General features: G+C 42.7%; 2 protein-coding genes, 1 long non-coding RNA gene and 1 pseudogene across 3 annotated transcripts in view; 3 read left to right on the top strand and 1 right to left on the bottom strand.

The window, feature by feature from the left end:
- LOC8058727 (pentatricopeptide repeat-containing protein At1g08070, chloroplastic) overlaps positions 1-433 on the top strand; it is a 3,826-nt gene extending 3,393 nt beyond the window's left edge. Inside the window, exon 2 of the mRNA XM_002448008.2 lies at positions 98-433. The gene's annotated coding sequence lies outside the window, so the exon portion shown is untranslated. The remainder of the gene's footprint in view (positions 1-97) is intronic.
- On the top strand, positions 640-3,264 carry LOC110436383. The gene is made up of 2 exons (XR_002454282.1): positions 640-2,082; positions 2,868-3,264. It is a non-coding gene; the product is annotated as an uncharacterized LOC110436383 (long non-coding RNA).
- Positions 5,736-19,692, top strand: LOC8058726 (annotated as a pseudogene).
- On the bottom strand, positions 15,618-18,493 carry LOC8058725 (protein FAR1-RELATED SEQUENCE 5). The gene is made up of 2 exons (XM_021463396.1): positions 16,621-18,493; positions 15,618-16,443 (listed from the first exon to the last, which is right to left on the bottom strand). The coding sequence occupies exons 1-2, from the start codon at positions 18,160-18,162 to the stop codon at positions 15,724-15,726; spliced, it is 2,262 nt and encodes a 753-aa protein (XP_021319071.1). The 5' UTR covers positions 18,163-18,493; the 3' UTR covers positions 15,618-15,723.

Raw genomic sequence — 20,612 nt, 5'->3', positions numbered from 1 at the left:
AGAACCGTAATTCTACGGAACGTTCCTTACATTCACGATAAGCTCGGAAAAGTAAGTTGTTGGGTTCACTGATGGTTTTGTATCTATTTTTGTGCAGACCAATGAGAGATATGATTTCAGAAGGGTGAATGCTCTCGGAATTTTCTTTCTAATATCTGGTCAGGCACACACTGTAGGTAAATAGCAACCATGTGCCAATATTTAATGGAGTTTAGGTTGTTCAGAGAATGATGTGCAATAATGGATTAAGATCAGACGTGTATGCACGACTGCGTCTTCTTGACACTATATTTGCAGTGGCCACGTCTTCTTGACACTATATTCTGTGTTTTGTTTTTTGCGGTTGGTCTAGGAAAGCAAGGACACAGTTGGTTTTTTTTCCTAGAAGGAGCAGACTTTTATTTGGTAATAAACTCATTTTGAGCCATTGTAATTTCCTCTTAGACAATATTCTTTTCAATGATTTTGAAAAAAATCCTTAGTCTGGCTCTGAATACTGGTAGGGTAATAATTCAATTTGGTACTCCCTCCGTACCCATAAAGAAAGTCGTTTTGGATAAGGTTTGAGTCAAACATTGGGAATATAAATCATGAATAACTTTTAAGTTGTTGAATTTGAAAATGTGAAAACCATATGAATATATTTGTTTTGAAAAAATACTTTCATAAAAGTATACATATCCCACTTTTTGATAAATATTTTTATAAAATCAAGGAGTCAAAGTTAGGCTTTGGAGACCGTGTCGTTGTCCTAAACGACTTCCTTTATGGGTATGAAGGGAGTATATTTTAGCTTACCTTTTCTTGTAGAAGAAACATAGAATTAGAAAGTTCACCTGAATACATCTTCATAGGTTGGTGGACAATTTTATTGCTTAAAAAAAATGTTCAAAATAAGCCTGATCCATCATTCATGAAATATTTTGGACAGCAGGAATGACCTGATAGATCAGATAGAAGGCAAGGTAGTACTACATTGCAGATTTTGCAGTGCCCGGCAATCCTGTCAATATCACGCACATTTTCATTTCCTGTGTGAAACTCAATGATCACATGGTTTTGGTTTTCCTGACAAAGTTGTAATTATACTGGCTGGTGGCTACAGCCTTTCAAACTGAAATCATTTTTTGGAGCGTCCTCACTTGTGACTAGGAATACTGCAACTCTAAGGTGGCGACCACTCTGAAGAGAGCAGCTGACATCTTCAGGTAACTAAAAAAAAATGATTATTCAGTTATATTTTGCCACTTGGTAGTTTCTTGAACAATTATCTTCAAACATGCTCCACAGTTTCTATTGACTGTTCATTTTCCTTAAGTATTTCAGGAGTTCATGGCGTTTTTTATGGTGACATTGAAAATATGCACTTGCATTCTTACGAACATGTTGGTACAACGCAAGTTGTCCAGAATCTGGAGCATAGTCTGTACCAAATAACTTAATATTCATGGGTTCATTATTTATATTTCAGGTCATAATCTTTACTCGGTAACTCAATATGCATGCGTTCATTATTCATATTTTATATATGTGTCAACATTCATAGGTGGTTCAACCAGAAAATACAATGTATACTACCATCTTATTGATAATTGAAACTTGTACATAAACTCTCTTGCTCTATCTTAATTGAAAGGCAGAGCTCCTGCCATTATGTCAAAAAAATGAAAATATGATTTAGGCACTAGAATTTTTTCCATCTGATGTGCAGCATAAAAGAAACTCAATGAAGACAATCCCCAATCACAAGATCTGAGTTGTGAAACAAAGTTCCTCCTGAGTTAGTTTCAGACCTATGGTGGTGGACATGAACCTAGATTGACACATGTCGAATATCAGCTGAAACGATCTACAGTGTTATACTAAAAAAAACTGTAGCGATTCTTGTATTGGATTGCTCAACTTTCCATTCAGTTATTTGATCCCTTCTGCTGCAGCTATCACTAACTGAATGAAAATCGCAGGTAAATGGCAACTTTCTGAATGTGTTTTTAAATTTTTCTGAGTTCTAGGTTCTTTCTTCAGGTGGACGAAAAAAGCCAAATTGACTGAAATCTCAGGTGAAGGGCAATTTTCTGAAAGGTGATTTTTCCCATCTTGCAATTTCAAATGTGAATGGAAGATGTATTTTATAGCAGGGATGTTTTTTTCTATTTATTCTTCCCTCAACTTCTTAGTATGTGTGATCCTTTAATCTTGTTAGATTTTTTTTATGCAACCATGAATAGAAATATTGCTCACACGCCATAATTGATCATTATGGAAATTGATTTTGCACATTTGAGGATAAGCAACAGTGAAATATTCTTCCTGGTTATTACTACATGGAAGACATCCTCATGTAGGAGGGAAGGATGTATCAATTATGTTTTGTATTTTGGCTTGAGGTTCCCCTATGCAGCTATTCAAAATTTATATGCTGATAACTCATAGTTTTGCATTGTTGCACCACATTCATATAGCAATATAATCCAAATGTCACTGAAACTTTTAGCTTGGAGTGGCCTTGCTGATTTATAAAAACAATTTTATCCATGCTGAATCTCATATGTGACTGAATTCTGATGTTCTCTTCCTAGCTATGGACTGACATCGCTTTGTGTGAAAAAAAAGTTGCAATGGGAAATGGATATTGCACTTTAACTCATTAACGAATTTTGCAGTTCTCCAAATATTTTTTACATGGGTTTGTGGCATTTTTATATCTCTTAAAAGAAGGAACTTGAAACTATGTATGGCTATCACATTGGCATTCAACTTACTTTAGTCATGGAATGAATAAATAATTTGCGTTAGGCAACATTTTTATTAGAACATCATGAGTATTACGCTGATATGGATGTGACAATGTGCTCAAATACTTTCAGCCTGCTTGGTGGCACGCCATCTCTGGCTCTGCCAAGCGCCAACAGATTCGGCACCGGGGCCGGAGGAGAAGCACTTCTGTGCGTTTGGAGGAGAAGCACTTCTGCGCATTTGGAGGAGCGGGGGACCTTCTCGCGTGCGGATGTGAAGCCACGATTTGCTGCTCCGGCGAAGAAGCCTGCGGATGTGAAGTCGTGCCAAAAGACACCCATGTCTCACTACTATGTCCCAGTGATAATTGTTTGGAGAGAGACGGATAGGCGAAACAGAATTATAAACTCAACTCAAACAATAGAATCACAATTGTGACAATTATGCTTATATTTTATATGATATATGTTGACTTCTCCAAAGATTCATTTTTATTATTATTGTTTGATTATAAAGGTTGTTTTGATAGACATGTGTCGCACATGCATGTCTACTAGTATGTATGAAAAGTTCAGAAAATGCATTTTAGGCGAACAGTGCTGACAGTAATTTTTTAACTCAACCCCGAGCCATTCTAATAAAAATTGCTCTCTCTCTCTCTCTCTCTCTCTTGATGTCTTCTCTATATTTTGTTTGACATTTTGGAGAGTCGGCTCTGCTCTCAATCTTTGGTGAGCAATAAAACAGAGAATAGACAACAAAATATTTGATGATTTAGTTGAAATAAACTGTTGAAGGGGATATTTTTACTAAAATCCTTATTCGAAAAGTATAAAAAGACTATTGAAGTCTGCTCTAAGTCTTTGTTTTTAGAATAAGTTTGCTCTAAGTCTATCTATCCAAATCTGATGGATTTCTTGACTGGACGAGTTGCCAGTTGCCACACCGGCGACGTGCTGGGCGCCGCTCGGGATATTGGGCACTGTGATATATTGGTGAAACTAGGGGGCCCGGGGATGATTCTGCCGGGGTAATGCACACGGCTGGATCCACCAACACTCGTAGAAAGGCCGCGAGCCCGCAGATGCAACCCGTGCCACCGCTGCCGTCACTGCGCTCCTGTGTTGTGCAGGTGCAAAGCAGGGCCCATCTCTGAAATGAAATCGGCTCCTGCTGCTTGCGGAGCCTGTTTCCAGTCCAGCGCGACGCCGAAAGCGCCTCGTCGGTCGACGGTCGTGGCCAGAAACAGAAAATATGGTCTTAAAAGTCCACCACCGGTCCCTAAACTTGTATTAGTGTGTCATCCCGGTCCCTAAACTCACAAATCGACCATTTAGGTCGTCGAACTTGTTCGTCTGTATCATCTCAGTCCCTAAACTTGTTAAGTTGTGTCATTCCGGTCTCTAAACTTAGAAATCACCCGTTTAAGTCCTCAAATTTGTTTAGTTGTGTCATCCCGGTCCCTAAAATTGATTTTGAGTCTCATCTGGGTCAAAACAAAGCGATCTAAAAACTCTATATCAAAAATAATTCATAACTTTTTCATATGTACTCGAATGAAGACAAACTTTATATCAAAGTTGTAGCCCTTAATGCGTTCTACAACTTTGTAGTTGAAATGTTTTTTATTTAAAGTCATTTAATATCACAAAATTTAATTTTAAATTTTAAATTTCTAGATCTAAAAACTTTCAAAAAATATTTTGGGACCACAAAAGATTTCAATTGAAAAACTTTTCAACTACAAAGTTGTAGATCGCATTGTTTACTACAAATTTGATATAAAGTTTATCTTCATTTGAATTCATATGAAAAAGTTATGAATTATTTTCCTATATAGAGTTTTTAGATTCACCCTGCTTTGATCCAGATGAGACTTAAAAACAAGTTTAGGGACCAAGATGACACAATTGAACAAGTTTGAGGACCTATATGGGAGATTTCTAAGTTTAGGGACTAGGTTGACACAACTGAATAAGTTTAGGTACCTAAACGATTGTTTTACAAGTTTAGAGACCAGGATGACACCCAAACAAGTTTAGGGACCGGTGATGGACTTTACTCTTTATAAAAAATGTTTAATGGTAGAACGAAAACCAGAAATTTCTAGCACGTGACTTCTGAAAGTCGTTCTCCCAAAGAACAACATTTCAAAGCCACATTGATTTTTTTAATCTTTTTGTCAGATCTAAAATAAAAGACTTAGGGACCTTCAAAAAGATTAGAAAGTTTTTTTTTTCAAATAGATGCTCACAACTTATTTTGCTTCTATCTAGCATCATAGCTTTTACGATTAGAAATTTATATTGAGTTTTTAGTTAAACTATTTAACTCCAAATATTTTCAAAAAACTAAAAAACCATCTATATCATGGTTTGGAAAATAACATTTTGTCATGCTTCTTAGCATATGTGGTTAAGTGAAATATCAAGTTCCTTAATAGAATGTATGCTCAAAATTTTGTTTCATTTTGAAATTAAATTTAAAAGCATTCAAAACTTTATCTAAAATTTTCATGACATGTGTCCACTATCCTTAGAATCTTTGAGAAGCTTTAGTTACTGACAGCCTTTTGTTCCATTCTCATTTTTTCTCAATTGCATGGCACCTCCATTTGTGTTTATAATGCCTATTTAGTTAAAATTTTCTTGTATGATCATATTAAAACAAAATATGTATAAAGGTAAATTTATCTTTATCCACTTGTTATAGACTTTAATGCCATATTTTCCCCATCCTATACATATTTCCCCTGCATCAGACCTCCTTGTATATTTAACATATGTTTAGTTAAACCCTTCACTTAAGCTGTGTATTTGGCCTGTAAATAGACATTCCATTGTTCATGCATATATGTATATAAGGTATACATAATGCCATGCATCATACATGTATTCCTTAAGATAGTTTTTTCTATATTATCCACGAATGAAGTGAGTAATAGAAGCATAGATAAAAGTATTTTAAGATAATTTTATAATGACACAAATGTAGCCAATTTAATCAGATTCAGGATTGCTTTAGATTTTTTTTATAATATCATAGGTCAGTAATTTATATGTAATTTAAGGGGTACTATATACTTGTTATAACTTGAGCTATCTTTTCTATATTGACAATGACAATTGAGTAATTTAGAAGCATATGTAGCAGCATGCATAAGGTGCAAGATATGCCGATTTGCATATTGAACAAAAGTCTTAACTTAACACATGGTCAAACACATGTAGAGATGCGATGTAAAATAAAAGTAAAAAACTACGAAAGAGGACTGGAAATCATAACCACGTAAATATTGTGTTATGTGATATGAAAGAGAAATATAGAAGAGCTTCAGGGTTCCGTGTGAGCCCTTCATAAAGTTCTGACACAATTAGCATTATTACTAGCTTGTACAAGAACATATGTTGCTGAACTAGTAAATATGCTAATTTTAAACCATAGTAGTTTTAGAACTATTGATGTGTAAAACTGTGGTTTTGAAAAGAATAAATCATAATAGAGTTTTTAAAACTCTAAAAGACTATGGTTTCAGCAATACCGTGGTATTGAAAACTATAAAATTTGTTGCACTCAAACACTTCGTGACACTCTAAAACAAAAGTATTTTATAAAATCATGGTATTTTTTTTCTAAAACTCCAAAAAAAAATGTATCTAAACGAGCAGGACGCCTGAATTTTTTTTCCATGTTTGTTCCTCACACCTTGCCGTGGTATTCAAAGAATCATTATTAGAAAGACAGACACAAAAAATCCCAGGCTTTATTTGGTCAGACTCCTACTAGTACTGGACCCTTCATGCTCGACAAAACAACATTCTTGACAGCAGCAGGCGGCTAAGAGTCTATTCAGCTATAGTCATTTAGCAGTGTTTTTATTTTACAACAAATTAGTAAATAATTGAGCTTATTTACTAAATTTGTCAGAGTATTTTTCTTTCATTATAAATCCATAAACAGTTCTTTTAGCTATGATATTTTAGATAAACCAACAGACTTAACGGACAACAGGTTAACACTAGTAGTGTCAACAAAAACAGCGCTCTCTCTCTCTCGGCAACTCTCCCTATAGTCTTTTCGCGTGTTCGGCTATAGCGGCAGTTGCTGCAGCTACGATAACACGTGAGGGGAGAAAAAAAGGCGCTGCATGCAACCGAACAGGCTATAAATATACTGCTACAATACCATGCTACGCTCATCCACGTAACAGCAGTCAGAAAGGGTGTCCATGGAGACTCTCCACGCTCACGATGAGCTGTTCTCATGCGTCCTCCTCCTCCTCGTTACCACCATTATCATTCTCTACCTGAAGCAACTGTCGCCTGCAGCGTTCAAGAGACGCGCCGCCGGCTCGCCTTCTCTCCCATGTCCAAGTGGCCTCCCGCTCATCGGCAACCTGCACCAGCTGGGCACCGTCCCGCAGGCCGCAAGACTCCCTCGCCGCGCTCGCCGCCAAGCACGCGGCGCCGCTCATGATGCTCCGGCTGGGCTCGGTGCCCACGGTCGTCGTCTCCACCGCCGACGCGCTGCGCGCCCTGTTCCAGCCCAACGACCGGGCGGTGTCCGGTCGCCCGGTGCTGTACGCCGCCACCCGGATCACCTACGGCATGCAGGACAACGTCTTCTCGCCCGCGGACGGCGCGTTCTGGCGCGCCGCGCGCCGCGCGTGCCTGTCGGAGCTCCTGAGCGCCCCGCGCGTGCCCAGCTTCCGCGACGTCCGGGAGGGCGAGGCCGCCGCGCTCGTCGCCGCCGTAACGGACACGTCCAGGTCCAGAAGTGGCTCTCCCGCCGTGAACTTGAGCGAATTGCTTATAGCGACGAGCACCACGATCCTGCGGCGTGTCGCGTTCGGCGACGACGGCGGCCAAGAGAGCATCCAGGCCGGCGCCGTCCTCGAGAAGACACAGAAGCTTCTAGGCGGTTTCTTTGTGGCTGATTACATGCCGTGGCTGGGGTGGCTGGACGCGCTCCGGGGCCTCCGGAGGCGGCTGGAGCGGAACTTCCATGACCTCGACGCGTTCTACGAGAAGATCATCGACGACCACCTCAGCAAGCGCGGTGGCGATGCCTCCAAGGGGGAGGACTTGGTGGACGTGCTCCTTCGCCTGCACGGCGATCCGGCTTACCAGAGCACGTTCAACAGCCGTGACCAGATCAAAGGCATCCTTACGGTACGTACGCTTCAATCTTCATACACGCTTGCATGTTCACAAGTTTCTTGATCGATCGGCCGACTGTTCGACTTCTGAACAACGGGAACCATGCATTCATGTGCGTATTTATTTCAGGACATGTTCATTGCCGGGACCGACACGGCGGCGGCGGCGGCGGCGGAGTGGACGATGACAGAGCTAGTAAGGCACCCGGACATCCTCGCCAAGGCGCAGATGGAGGTGCGCGGCGCCGTGGCTGGCAGAGACATAGTCCAGGAATGTGACCTCCTGCGGCTCAAGTACCTGAAACGAGTCATCAAGGAGTCGATGCGGGTGCACCCGCCGGTGCCGCTGCCGGTGCCCCGGGAGACCATCGAGCCCTGCACGGTGTATTGCTGCGAGATACCGGCCAGGACGCGGGTGTTCGTGAACGCCAAGGCCATCGGGCAGGACCCCGACGCGTGGGGGCCGGACGCGGCGCGGTTCGTGCCGGAGCGGCACGAGGAGATCGCGGACCTCAGCAACCACCACAAGCTGTGGCTCGACATGTCGTTCGGGATGCGGTAATGATGTGGAGCGGGCGTCCGACGCTCGCGCAACCGTCCGGACGCGCCGTACGTGGGCTTTCAGGCCCGGAGCGCGGGCGGCCCACTTCAACCGCACTCGGCCACTTTCGTTTCCGGACGCGGACGGTTTCTGCCTTCATCCATTCCGACACGCAGCACACCGATTCAGACAGAACCGCCTCCACCGCGCCTCCCTCCGCCGCGCCTCCACCGCGCCTCCCTCCGCCGCGCCTCCACCGCGCCTCCCTCCGCCGCGCCTCCACCGCGCCTCCCTCCGCCGCCTCCCGTCTCCAGCGCGTCGCCGGCCGTGGGCGCGCGGCTGGCCTTTTGCGCGCGGCCAGCTTCCATCTCGGCGCGACCGCGCCGCGCATCGCCTCCACCGCGCCATCCGCCCACCGTGCCGATCTACACTGCGACGCTCTTCTCCACTGCGCCGGCCGTGTTCACCGCGCCTCCAACCTTCCAGCCTGCCGCCCCGTACGCCCCCACCGTGTCTGCGTGCTGCCCTTTGTCACCGGAACCCTAGCCGTGAAGGTACGAAGCCGTTGCGTGCCTCCCTCCTTCTCAAGCAGCACCAAACCCGACGATGCATACTAGATCCGGCCTCAATGCATCACCTGTTAGGGCCGAGTCGCCTAGCAGCACCGAGGATGAGGATGCACAACCATCTGGCCAGGGACGTGGTCGGGTGCGTATGGCAGTGAGGAAGGTGTCCAACAGCAGGGCACGAGGGGGTTTGACACTGAATGTCTCCAACCGCAACCGCAAGGCAGGACAATCATCTTCAATGAAGAGATCTCCAAAAAAGAAGGCCCCAAAGCAGCAGCAAGGTTTTAGTCCTTTGATATATTTTCGTTTCATTTGTGATGCTAATTCTGATGCTAATTATGCATATCATGTTACTATTATGCTGATTTGATGTTGTATCTGTGCAGTGGTTGCAATGTGTGTTTAAGCATAGTGTAAGATCACCGATATTACTATCTAGGTGTGCATAGTGTAAGATCACCAATAGATATTGTTTATTTACTATGAATGTGTTTTTGTCCCTACTGTTTATTTTGTTTGTTGCCTTGTTTCGATCAGCATATCTCCTTTGATCCGATCTATTAGTATTATATAATCAATCATATAGTATCTAAACAAAAGTCAATAGATACATATACTGCAGTGGCAATTATATATTGGCAATTTTGAACATGTTTCACTAACTTATATTTCTTTGTTTCACCATGACATTACCAATGTTTCATGCCTTTTTATACATATATATTGCAACAATCAACAAGATGGACTCTATATATTGGCATGTTTCAATGTTATGTGTTATCTAAGCATCTATGTTGTCCACCTGTGTGTTGATACATATGTTGTTTTCTCTATCTTTTTTTACACAGCAATTAATGTTCCCAAAACCAAAAGCAGTGGCGATGCCTTCAAAACCAGATTTTCGTTGCACAGGATCCGTGACTGCAAGTTCAATCAGGAACAAATAGGTTGGATAAATGAGGCTGGTTTAGGTGCTTTACTTAGCATGTCTGACTTTTCCGTGCCTGTGAATCTTGTTGCATGGATCATGAAGCACATTGACCCTGATTTGAGAGAGTTTAGGCGCAAAGATAAAGTTATCGTATTTGACAAGCAGCTTATTTGCAACATTCTTGGTGTGCCAAGTGGAGATGAGCCTGTTAAGCTTACTTGCAATGCGGATGAATATGAAGCATTCCTGAAGATTCGTGAGCCTTTTATGGATGGAGTGCGAGGAAAATTGTCCCAATGCATTGATGTGTTGAAAACAGCTAATGACAAGACCACTTTTCTGAGGGCATTCATGTTGCTTGCCTTGGGGTCTGTACTCTGCCCAGGCACAGACAATGCCATCACCCCACGGTACTTGCACAACTTAAAGGATGTCTCTCTAATCAGATCATTTGATTGGGCTGGGCACATTCTTGATAATTTGATGAATGAAGTCCGAAAGTACCAAACCATTTCAAAACAAGATGAAGGTGGTACTGAATGTCCTTACCTTGGCTCTTGCCTTGTGGTTTTTGCGGTATGTTGATTATCCCTTCTATGTTGTACCCATCTGTATTTCCATTGCAATGACTTTGCTGATCTGTTTCAATGGTACTACCTTATATGTTGCATTAGCTATCTATATATGTTTGATTACATAAGTTTCCATATACTGCAGCCGCGATTTCCTAATGTTGGGCCTTCATGATTTTTTGTACCATTTGTAATGTAGATTGCATACATGGACTGTCTTGACATACCTGCTGACCGGGCTACCCACAAAATCAACTATTCTGTCCCACGCATTTGCCATGTCACCAAGAAAGACTTTGAATTCATTTCAAATGTTGACAGGAGTAGGGTTCAGCTTAATGCATATGGGCAGCAACCTGTGAGTTTGATGTTTTTTTTCCATCTTCATTCATCTTTAGTCATTCCTGTTAGCCATTGCATTATTTATTTCTTTGTTATAATATATCTTCATTCATTGTTAGTTCCGAAAGAAAAGCCCCTATCCTATCCCAGTTCCCATGACTGGTTACACTCCGGCTCCATTGTCTGGACAAGATGAAGATCCAGTGCAGCCAAGCCTTAATGACTGGATGGATTCCCAAGGCACTTCCTCCCGCCATCCAGATGGTACTCATGCGGTTTCCATTGAGGTGATTTTGTCAAAACCAACTTGTAAATGCCAGACATGTTGCACAATGTGCATTCATATGTTTCACTGTACTTTTCCCAATGTTTCATTCTCTCCACTTCATATATTGCATTATTTATTGCAGTCTCTTCCTGAAGAATACCAAGTTCTATTGGCGGAGCATAATTCTTTGTTGGAGAAAGATTTTGATGAGCTTGCAAATACAATGAAAGAGCAAGGAAAGGCGATTATGGCAAAGCGTGGTGCTGAGTTGGCTTCTAAATTTATTCATTTGAACAAACGTCTGAATGATGTTGCTGATATGTCAAATAAGATGAGCCACCTGAAGAAACCTACCAATGACAATGTCAACATGCATCCTCCACCAGATCCAACAGGTTCAGCTGCTGTGTCACCCAAAAAACCATCTAACCCATTAGAGAGTACAACACATGCAAGTACTTCTAGTGCACCAATCACACTAGAGGATAGTACAAAAGGTCCATTTCCTTCCCCTCCACCAATTGCACCAGATGTGAGTACTAAAGGTCCAGTTCCTTCATCTCCACCAATCCCACCAGCAGATAGCACTAAATATGCAGTTCCTTCCCCTCCACTGATCTTACCAGATGAGAGTACTAAAGATCCAATTCCTTCCCCTCTAGCAACCCCACCAAAGGATATCACAAAAGATCCAGTTCCTTGCAAGCCATCAAGCCCTTCATATATAGATCCGTATATAGATGATATCCCTTCATTTGACCTATTCCAACCTGAGGACCCAGAGTACAAAGATGTCTGTGGAGAAAGATCAAGAAGCCCTACGCCTACCAGTAAACACTCCTAATTTGTACATGTGTTCAAATGTGGCTTCTTTTTCCCTTTTTTCTATACCCATTGCAATAACTTTCCTAATCTGTTTCATTTGTACCATCTCATGTGTTGCATTATATCTGTCTACATGTTTCAGTAGTTATATTTTCTAAATACTGCAGCCTTGATTTCATATTGTTTCATTAGTACTGGCTTATGTGTTGCAACAACCATTCATATATGTTTCAGTGATACTGCCAAATGTGTTGCAGTATATCTGTCTATATGTTTTAGTAGTTATATTATTTTCTAAATACTGCAGTCTTGATTTCATATTGTTTCATTAATACTGGCTTATGTGTTGCAGCAATCATTCATATATGTTTCACTGGTAGTACCACATGTGTTTCAGTAGTTATATTTTCTAAATACTGCAGCCTTGATTTCATATTGTTTCATTAGTACTGGATTATTTGTTGCAACAATCATTCATATAGGTTTCACTGGTACTACCACATGTGTTGCAGTATCTATTTACATATGTTTTAGTACACTTGTTTCCATATACTTTATCCCATATTTTTTGTCCAGCATACACAACCATTGATGCTTCCAAAGACAACCAACCAGGCTCAAGCACAATTGATAAAAGGAATAGAAAGAAGAGGAAAAGGATTGATGTTGGGCTTGGGCCGAAGCAAACAAGACCGAAGAGTGATGATGCTGATATCAAAGAAATTTGGAGCAACTTTTTGGCTAAAAGAGCCTTCGATCAGGGATTCAAGTTAGAGGGTGAATGCCAACCGTGAGTTTACCCACTCCCCACTCCTCCTATCTTTGATCAGGGATACAACTTTGAATTGTCCTACACTTTGTGCACTCTTTTAATGTGCTACCCATATTTTGTTGCACCAGGCTTGTTTACTTCTTGTGAATGTAGTATGCATGTGTTGAAACTAGCTATTTTTTTTGTTTCTATACTTCATTCATACTTGTTGAAACAAGCTTCTTTTGGTGTAGCACTTCGCTCATCTTTCTTGTAGTAAGTTTTGATTATATCTCCTTTCCTTTTTCTACAAGGCCACCTTTCATTGAGATTGATCACTTTCACATTACGTACGATGAGTTCTATGATTCCTTCAAGGCAAGGGGATTGGTTGGTAACAATGTAATGGCTTTGTGGAGTTATGAGTTCAATCTTGACCAGCTTCAAATGCTTAAAGAGAATAAAACAAGAGATATTAAATTTGCTTTCCCCCAGTTGGCCACGGTAATGATACAATACCTGTGACTTTCTATTTCTAAATGAATTCCTCGAACTCATCTTTTATTTAGCTTTTTTCATTTCTTATTTTTCCAACCTTTTTTTTTGTGTGTGTGCTGCACAGTCATTCTTGAGTGTGGATCCAGCTTCTTTCAGTAATGATGGGACTCTCAAGAAAATTTACACCAAGATAAATGAAACATGGACTATCGCCAAGATGGATCTGGTACGTGAGGTGTATATACATTGTTTCGTTCCAATGAGAAAGGCCATCAACGAAGCAAGATACACTCATTTCAAATGGTTCCATACATGTTGCACAATGTGCATTCATATGTTGCACTGTACTTTTCCCAATGTTTCATTCTCTCCACTTTATATATTGCATTGTCATTTGCTGCATGTGTCAATGACTGAAAGGTGTATGCAGATGTTCTTTCCGATAATTTTTCAAGACCACTGGGTGCTTCTTTGTGTTAGTATGTTCATGAAGCAAATTGCCTTCTTTGACTCTCTAAGCGCCTCTAAGGAGAGCTCATGTTTGAAGTGTGCCCAGAACTTGGTAAGTGGATCGGTGGATTCCTTGCTGTTCATTCTGCTTTTGTTAAAATAGATCTCGATTTCATGTTGCATCATTCATTCTTTAGATGTTGAAGTAGCTCTTGATTCTGGGTTGCATTTGTATTCCTGAATTGTTTCATTTATTTTCAGATTCAGAATTTTTCAGCCACCGCACTGAAACATGGGGTACTCAGAACTGATGTGTCTCGTTTTGAGTGCATCTACCCCGAGGGATATCCTAAACAAAAGAATGTGTATGTTGCACTTTTAGCATGTCCTTCCTAGTCATCATTGCCTAATGATTTGTATGTTCACATGTTTTATTTTCCTTTTTTTTTAAAAGGTATGACTGCGGGATATTTACAATGGTTTATATGGATGCATGGGATGGCAAGAAGATTGTGGATCCATCACTTGTGAAAGTATGTGTTTTGATTCTAAAATATTATTATTTTTATAACTCTTATTTTTTGTCTCTAAATATGCTTGCTCAGTCTTGCTTTGCTTTCTTTTTTTCATTATGTCTCTGCCTAGGATTCGGTGCTAGACTTCAGGAAGCATGCTGCTGCACTACTCCTTGGATCAGAACACAATGTGGTTAAGCTAGATGAATTTGTGAAGAAGTACAATGCCAGGAAGACCTGATGAAGTTGACGCTATGTAGATAGGAGGTGTTAGGAGAGCGATGTGCCATGAAACATCATATTTCTTGTAAATATGGAGTTGATTCATGATACGCTACGTTATCTATCGGTCCATGCTTGTTAATGTTTGTTCAGTGTTGCCGTAATTTGAGATGTAACAGAAGTTGATAACTGTTTCCTTGGAGAATTACAGATGTAACAGTGTTCAACCATTGCTGTTTCACTAGAGTAATTCAGATGTAACAATAGTGCTACCATGCTGTTGCAATAGAAGATCACAGATGTAACAGTGTTCAACCATTGCTGTTTCACTAGAGTAATTCAGATGTAACAATAGTACTACCATGCTGTTGCAACAGAAGATCACAGATGTAACAGTGTTCAACCATTGCTGTTTCACTAGAGTAATTCAGATGTAACAATAGTGCTACCATGCTGTTGCAATAGAAGATCACAGATGTAACAGTGTTCAACCATTGCTGTTTCACTAGAGCAATTCAGATGTAACAATAGTGCTACCATGCTGTTGCAACAGAAGATCACAGATGTAACAGTGTTCAACCTTTCGAATGTACACAGTATATACAACTGTTTCATTAGGATATCTTCATATGTAACAGTAATGAAACTTTGCTGTTTCAGTAGAGCAACTCAGATGTAACATTAGTACTGCCCATTTGAAATGAGTGCCCTTGCTTCGTTGATGGCCTTTCTCATTGGAACGAAACAATGTATATACACCTCACGTACCAGATCCATCTTGGCGATAGTCCATGTTTCATTTATCTTGGTGTAAATTTTCTTGAGAGTCCCATCATTACTGAAAGAAGCTGGATCCACACTCAAGAATGACTGTGCAGCACACACACAAAAAAAAAGGTTGGAAAAATAAGAAATGAAAAAAGCTAAATAAAAGATGAGTTCGAGGAATTCATTTAGAAATAGAAAGTCACAGGTATTGTATCATTACCGTGGCCAACTGGGGGAAAGCAAATTTAATATCTCTTGTTTTATTCTCTTTAAGCATTTGAAGCTGGTCAAGATTGAACTCATAACTCCACAAAGCCATTACATTGTTACCAACCAATCCCCTTGCCTTGAAGGAATCATAGAACTCATCGTACGTAATGTGAAAGTGATCAATCTCAATGAAAGGTGGCCTTGTAGAAAAAGGAAAGGAGATATAATCAAAACTTACTACAAGAAAGATGAGCGAAGTGCTACACCAAAAGAAGCTTGAGTTCGTATATAAAACTAAATTGGTTTATAATTTATAAATCAATGTGTGCCTCATATATACACTTATTTTTGTTCAAGGAATATAAATCTACAGCTTTAACTCTGTGTCCCTTAGGTGCATTGCTGCCGATAAGAACTTGCACGTCTCCACACCGTGGCCTTCTTCGTGGCATACCAAGCACACCGACTCTTTGGCTTTGTCTTTCTTAGCCTTGGACTTGTTCTTCTTTATTGCTTTTTCTTTCACTTGTTGTACAATGGTCTTCTTACGGTCAACCTTGTTCCTAGGCCTCCCTTGTGGATCTTTTGCTGGAGGGTTCTTGAACTTTGTTTGTTTCACCCCTCTCTCCACCTCCTTTGCACCCTCAACTACATTTGGGGGATCATTTTGTCTTGAAATCAATGCTTTCGTGGTTTCCTTCACCTTTTCCCTCAAATGATCGATCCCTTGTGAACCCACCATGTACTCTTCTGGACCCACACAAGCATCAGCAGCCAGCTGTGTCATTTTCCTACACAATGCATTGTACCTCAGCTTATTTGTCGCTGGAACACCAAACACTGGTTCAGGACCTGACAAATGTTGAGGAACTTTCAGCGTAGCTTCTTCAGACCACCTGTGCAGCAGATACTTCTGCGGTACATGTTGCACATCAAGTGTAGTAAAGACTTTCAGGATGTGAGGACATAGGAGACCATCTTGGTCAAACATGTTGCAAGAGCAAGTGTATGTTTCAGACCCCTGATTCGCAGCAACATTGTATGTTTTCAATGTCACCTCACCTTCCTTGTATACTCGTTTCAACACCTACAACATAAGTACAAAATAGGGGTACCATCAATTTACAAAGTCACCCAGAATTATTGTTTCAATGGACTCTAGATTATGTTTCACTAGTAATGAATAACATGTTTCAGTATTTTTGTAAAACAGAACATCTATGTATGCTGCAACAGAAATGTGCAGTCTGTATGTACACCTTACCTGCACTGTCATTTGGCTTCCCTCTTTAGCAATCGAATCTATAGTTAATGCCGTGGAATCACGCAGCAACTCTTGAAACTTGAAGAAAATACTTCTAGTGTAGAACTTAGATACTTGCTTCTCAATTTGAGACCTCCCCCACAGCGGTGGATTTGTCGTTTCACCTTTTGCTGCTTCTCGATACTCCTTCTCAATCCTTGTTTCCATTATGTACTCATATTGGGTAAGGAACTGCAACACTGAGTCCTGTGGGTGCACCATTGTCTTGAATAATGCATTCATACTCTCAGATCTTCCTGTTGTGCTTGTGAAGGGAAAGAAGCATTTCTTGAAATATGCAGGTGCCCACATAGACTTGGTTGAAGACATGTTCTGAAAATGATCATTGCTATGCATATCATACTTCACCCCTATGTTATGCCACAACGTCTCAAACTCCTCTGGAGACTCGGTGAAGTTGATGCAATAGTCAAACTCATCTGCAAATTCTGGGTTGTTTCTAATTAACCAACCAAACTTCTCACAAGCTTTGCTGACCACATGAAACTTGCAGCACCTATGTGTTGTAGAAGGGAATACCTGTGCTATTGCAGCTTTCATGGCCCTATCCTGGTCAGTCATGATGTTGGTTGGTGCTATTCCACCCATTGCATCCTTGAGCGTTTGAAGCACCCACACAAATGTTTCAGTAGTCTCATCCGGAAGCAGAGCACAACCTAGTAGGATGCTTTGGGCATGATTGTTGATCCCAACAATTGGTGCAAAGGGCATGTTGTACCGGTTAGTGCAGAACGTCGTGTCAAAGAATATGCAATCCCTGAAGCACTTGTACAACTCCCTTGATCTGCCATCAACCCAAAACAACCCCCTTACAGCATTCTCAGCATCTAGCTTGATAGCATAGAAGAAGCTAGGGCTCTCGGCTTGCAACTTCTGAAAATACTCTAGGACAGCATCCATGTCTCTGTACCGTAGTCCTGCCCTCAAGTGTGTCCTCATATTGGAGACATCCTTACTGTTGAAGGTTAGGTTTCCCACGCCTCCATGGAAGTCTCCTAGCACTGCCATGATTTGCATGGTGGATATGTTTCGATGGTGCAGTGTCTTCAATAGCTCATAATCTGCCCATGATATTCGTCTGTGCGACCGCAGCTGCATTACCCTGCCCTTTATCTTCACCAAAGGGTGTGTATGCTCTGCTTGAAACACCACAACCCTCCACCTTCCGTTACGTAGACCCACAGCCATATGTGCCTTACAATCTGCCTTCTTTAACGTGCTTCGTTTCCTTGTTGCAGTGGTCATTACCGCTGTTGCACTCTTCTTCTTGGATGTAGCTGCTGCCGATGATGATGCATTACTCGATGCACTTTCTTCCTTTTCACCAGGTGTAATCCTTGCATGCGAACATTCAAACTCCTTCCTTATCAATTGTTTAGTCACACGACTACTTCTTGATGAGCCTATCCTGATACTAAATCCCATCTTGAATGCATAAGCGTTGTACACCCTCCTTGCTTCATCTATTGTATCAAACTCCATCCCTTCAAATGGAACAATTGGTTGGGAGCTAACAACGTCCTGTTCTTCTTCATACACCAACTCGTCATCAGTTATCTCCACATCAACACCCTCAAACAGCTGAACTGCTGCCCCGTTAGAAAGACTCTGATCAAGAATAGGGTCAATGGAACCCTATGTTACAAATACATTGTCAGATTACACACGCAGTCAACAACAGCTAATTATTTTGAAGGAAATAAACAATTTTAGTTAGAGTTTCCCAGAAACATACTTCTGAAACATAGGCAGCCCTGTTAGTGCTTGAAGTTGCAACAATCTGGTGATGTCCACTAACAGAATCGTCATCAACCTCCTGCACGTTTCAAAGCGTCATCATAGGACACACAGCAGAACACACAGACAACCAAAATTCTTGTTGCAGTGGACTCTGTTAAATATTTGAGTACTATTGTAACACAAGTTTCAGTAGCAAAACAGAGGAATTACATGCTGATTGGGTTGATTTGAATTCGTCACCACCATCTCCTTGCCCCTGGTGATTGCAACAGGCACTCCGTCCCTTGATCCCCGGTTTGGGCCCTCCTTGCGCCCGTCTACCCATAGATCGGTCTCACGGCCCTCAACAATCGCCGGGGGAAGGCAGCCCGTGGGGATCTCGGCGTTGGCCAGCAGATGAGACATGAAGCAGTCGAAGGCGACGGGGGAACGGGGTTTGCCGGTGCCAGCGCGGGGAGGACCTCTGCGGAGGGGAACACGGAGGAGGGAAACGGCGGGAGGATGGGCGGCGTGGCGAGACGGGCGGCGTGGCGGGATGGCTTCGCGGGGCCACGCGGACGGGCGGCGCGGCGGGATGGCTTCGCGGGGCCACGCGGACGGCGGCGCGGCGGGATGGCTGCGCGGGGCCACGCGGACGGCGGCGCGGCGGGATGGCTGCGCGGGGCCGCAAGCAAGACGGCGGCGCGGCGGGATGGCTGCGCGGGGCCGCAAGCAAGACGGCGGCGCGGCGGGATGGCTGCGCGGGGCCGCAAGCAAGACGGCGGCGCGGCGGGATGGCTGCGCGGGGCCGCAAGCGAGCGCGCCGCGGCGGGATGGCTGCGCGGGGCCGCAAGCAAGACGGCGGCGCGGCGGGATGGCTGCGCGGGGCCGCAAGCGAGCGCGCCGCGGCGGGATGGCTGCGCGGGGCCGCAAGCAAGACGGCGGCGCGGCGGGATGGCTGCGCGGGGCCGCAAGCGAGCGCGCCGCGAGTCGGGACGCACGCGAGTCCGGATTGGTTGGGTCTCTGTCCGTTGGTCGGGTGTTAAGTGCGTCCGGACACACACCTACGAGCCGGACGTCCGGGCGCTAGGTGAACCCTTCGGGATGGGACGGAGGACCTGCCCCGGCCTGCACTTCGCCACCTCCGTGGTCGAGCTGCTGCTGGCCAACCTGCTGTTCTGCTTTGACTGGCGCGCGCCGCATGGCGAGGTTGATTTGGAGGAGGAGACCGGGGTGACCGTGCGCAGGAAGAATCCCCTCGTGCTCGTAGCTGAAAGGAGAGGCGTGCAGTGAAGCGACGAGGTCGGGACTGGCACGTACGACGGGCGTTTCGTGAACATGCATTCTTCCTAGCCGTACCAGGGGAGTACACATGCGTTGCGACGGCAGCAAGAAAAAAAAATCATAAAATTGCATGGTTCATTATGCAAAGCTAATGTAAAATAGTATCACATCATAATTTTGTCACAATAAAAACTATAGAATAAACAGGATTGCTAAACAACGCCTATGTAACTTTTTTTGCAATCCAACACACGATTTTTCTGTACCACACGTCAGATTCATCTCCTAGAATAAAGAGTCTGTCCACTGAACAACCATGTGTTTTAGCAAAAGCTAGCACATGGTTGTTTGTTGGCTGCAAAACACACAAATTGTAACAGACAAAAAACCATGTGTTTTAGGATAAGAAAACACATGGTTGTTGGTTGTATGTAAAACACATGATTTACAATAGAACAAGAATCTGTGTGTTTTATAACAAGTTAGCACATGATTGTTGGTTGCCTACATTCTAAAAGAGGCCCACGAGGCCCATGCAGAGAAAATCCATTATAATTTCTGTACAGCCCATAATAAAAGAAAAAAAGACTCATTTAACAGCATCAACCCATAGAGGCCCATGTAGAGAAAACCCATTGTAATTTCTGTACAGCCCACAATAAAAGGAAAAAGACCTATTTAACAACATCAACCCATAGAGGCCCATGTAGAGAAAACCCATTGTAATTTCTGTACAGCCCATAATAAAAGAAAAAAGACCCATTTAACAGATCTGAGTGTTCAGCCCATAATAAAAAGCCCAAACCCAGCAATCCATAGCATATATAGGACACAGACTTGGGAGAGAAGCAACGGAGAGGAAAACAGATCTGATGTGCGTGGGGAAAGCCTCTGCTCTCCTCACGCAGAGCAGGGGAAAGGGGAAGAAA

This window comes from Sorghum bicolor, chromosome 6 (assembly GCF_000003195.3).
Source record: "Sorghum bicolor cultivar BTx623 chromosome 6, Sorghum_bicolor_NCBIv3, whole genome shotgun sequence".
Lineage (NCBI taxonomy): Eukaryota > Viridiplantae > Streptophyta > Magnoliopsida > Poales > Poaceae > Sorghum > Sorghum bicolor.
This window is presented reverse-complemented; position numbering and strand designations above follow the sequence as displayed.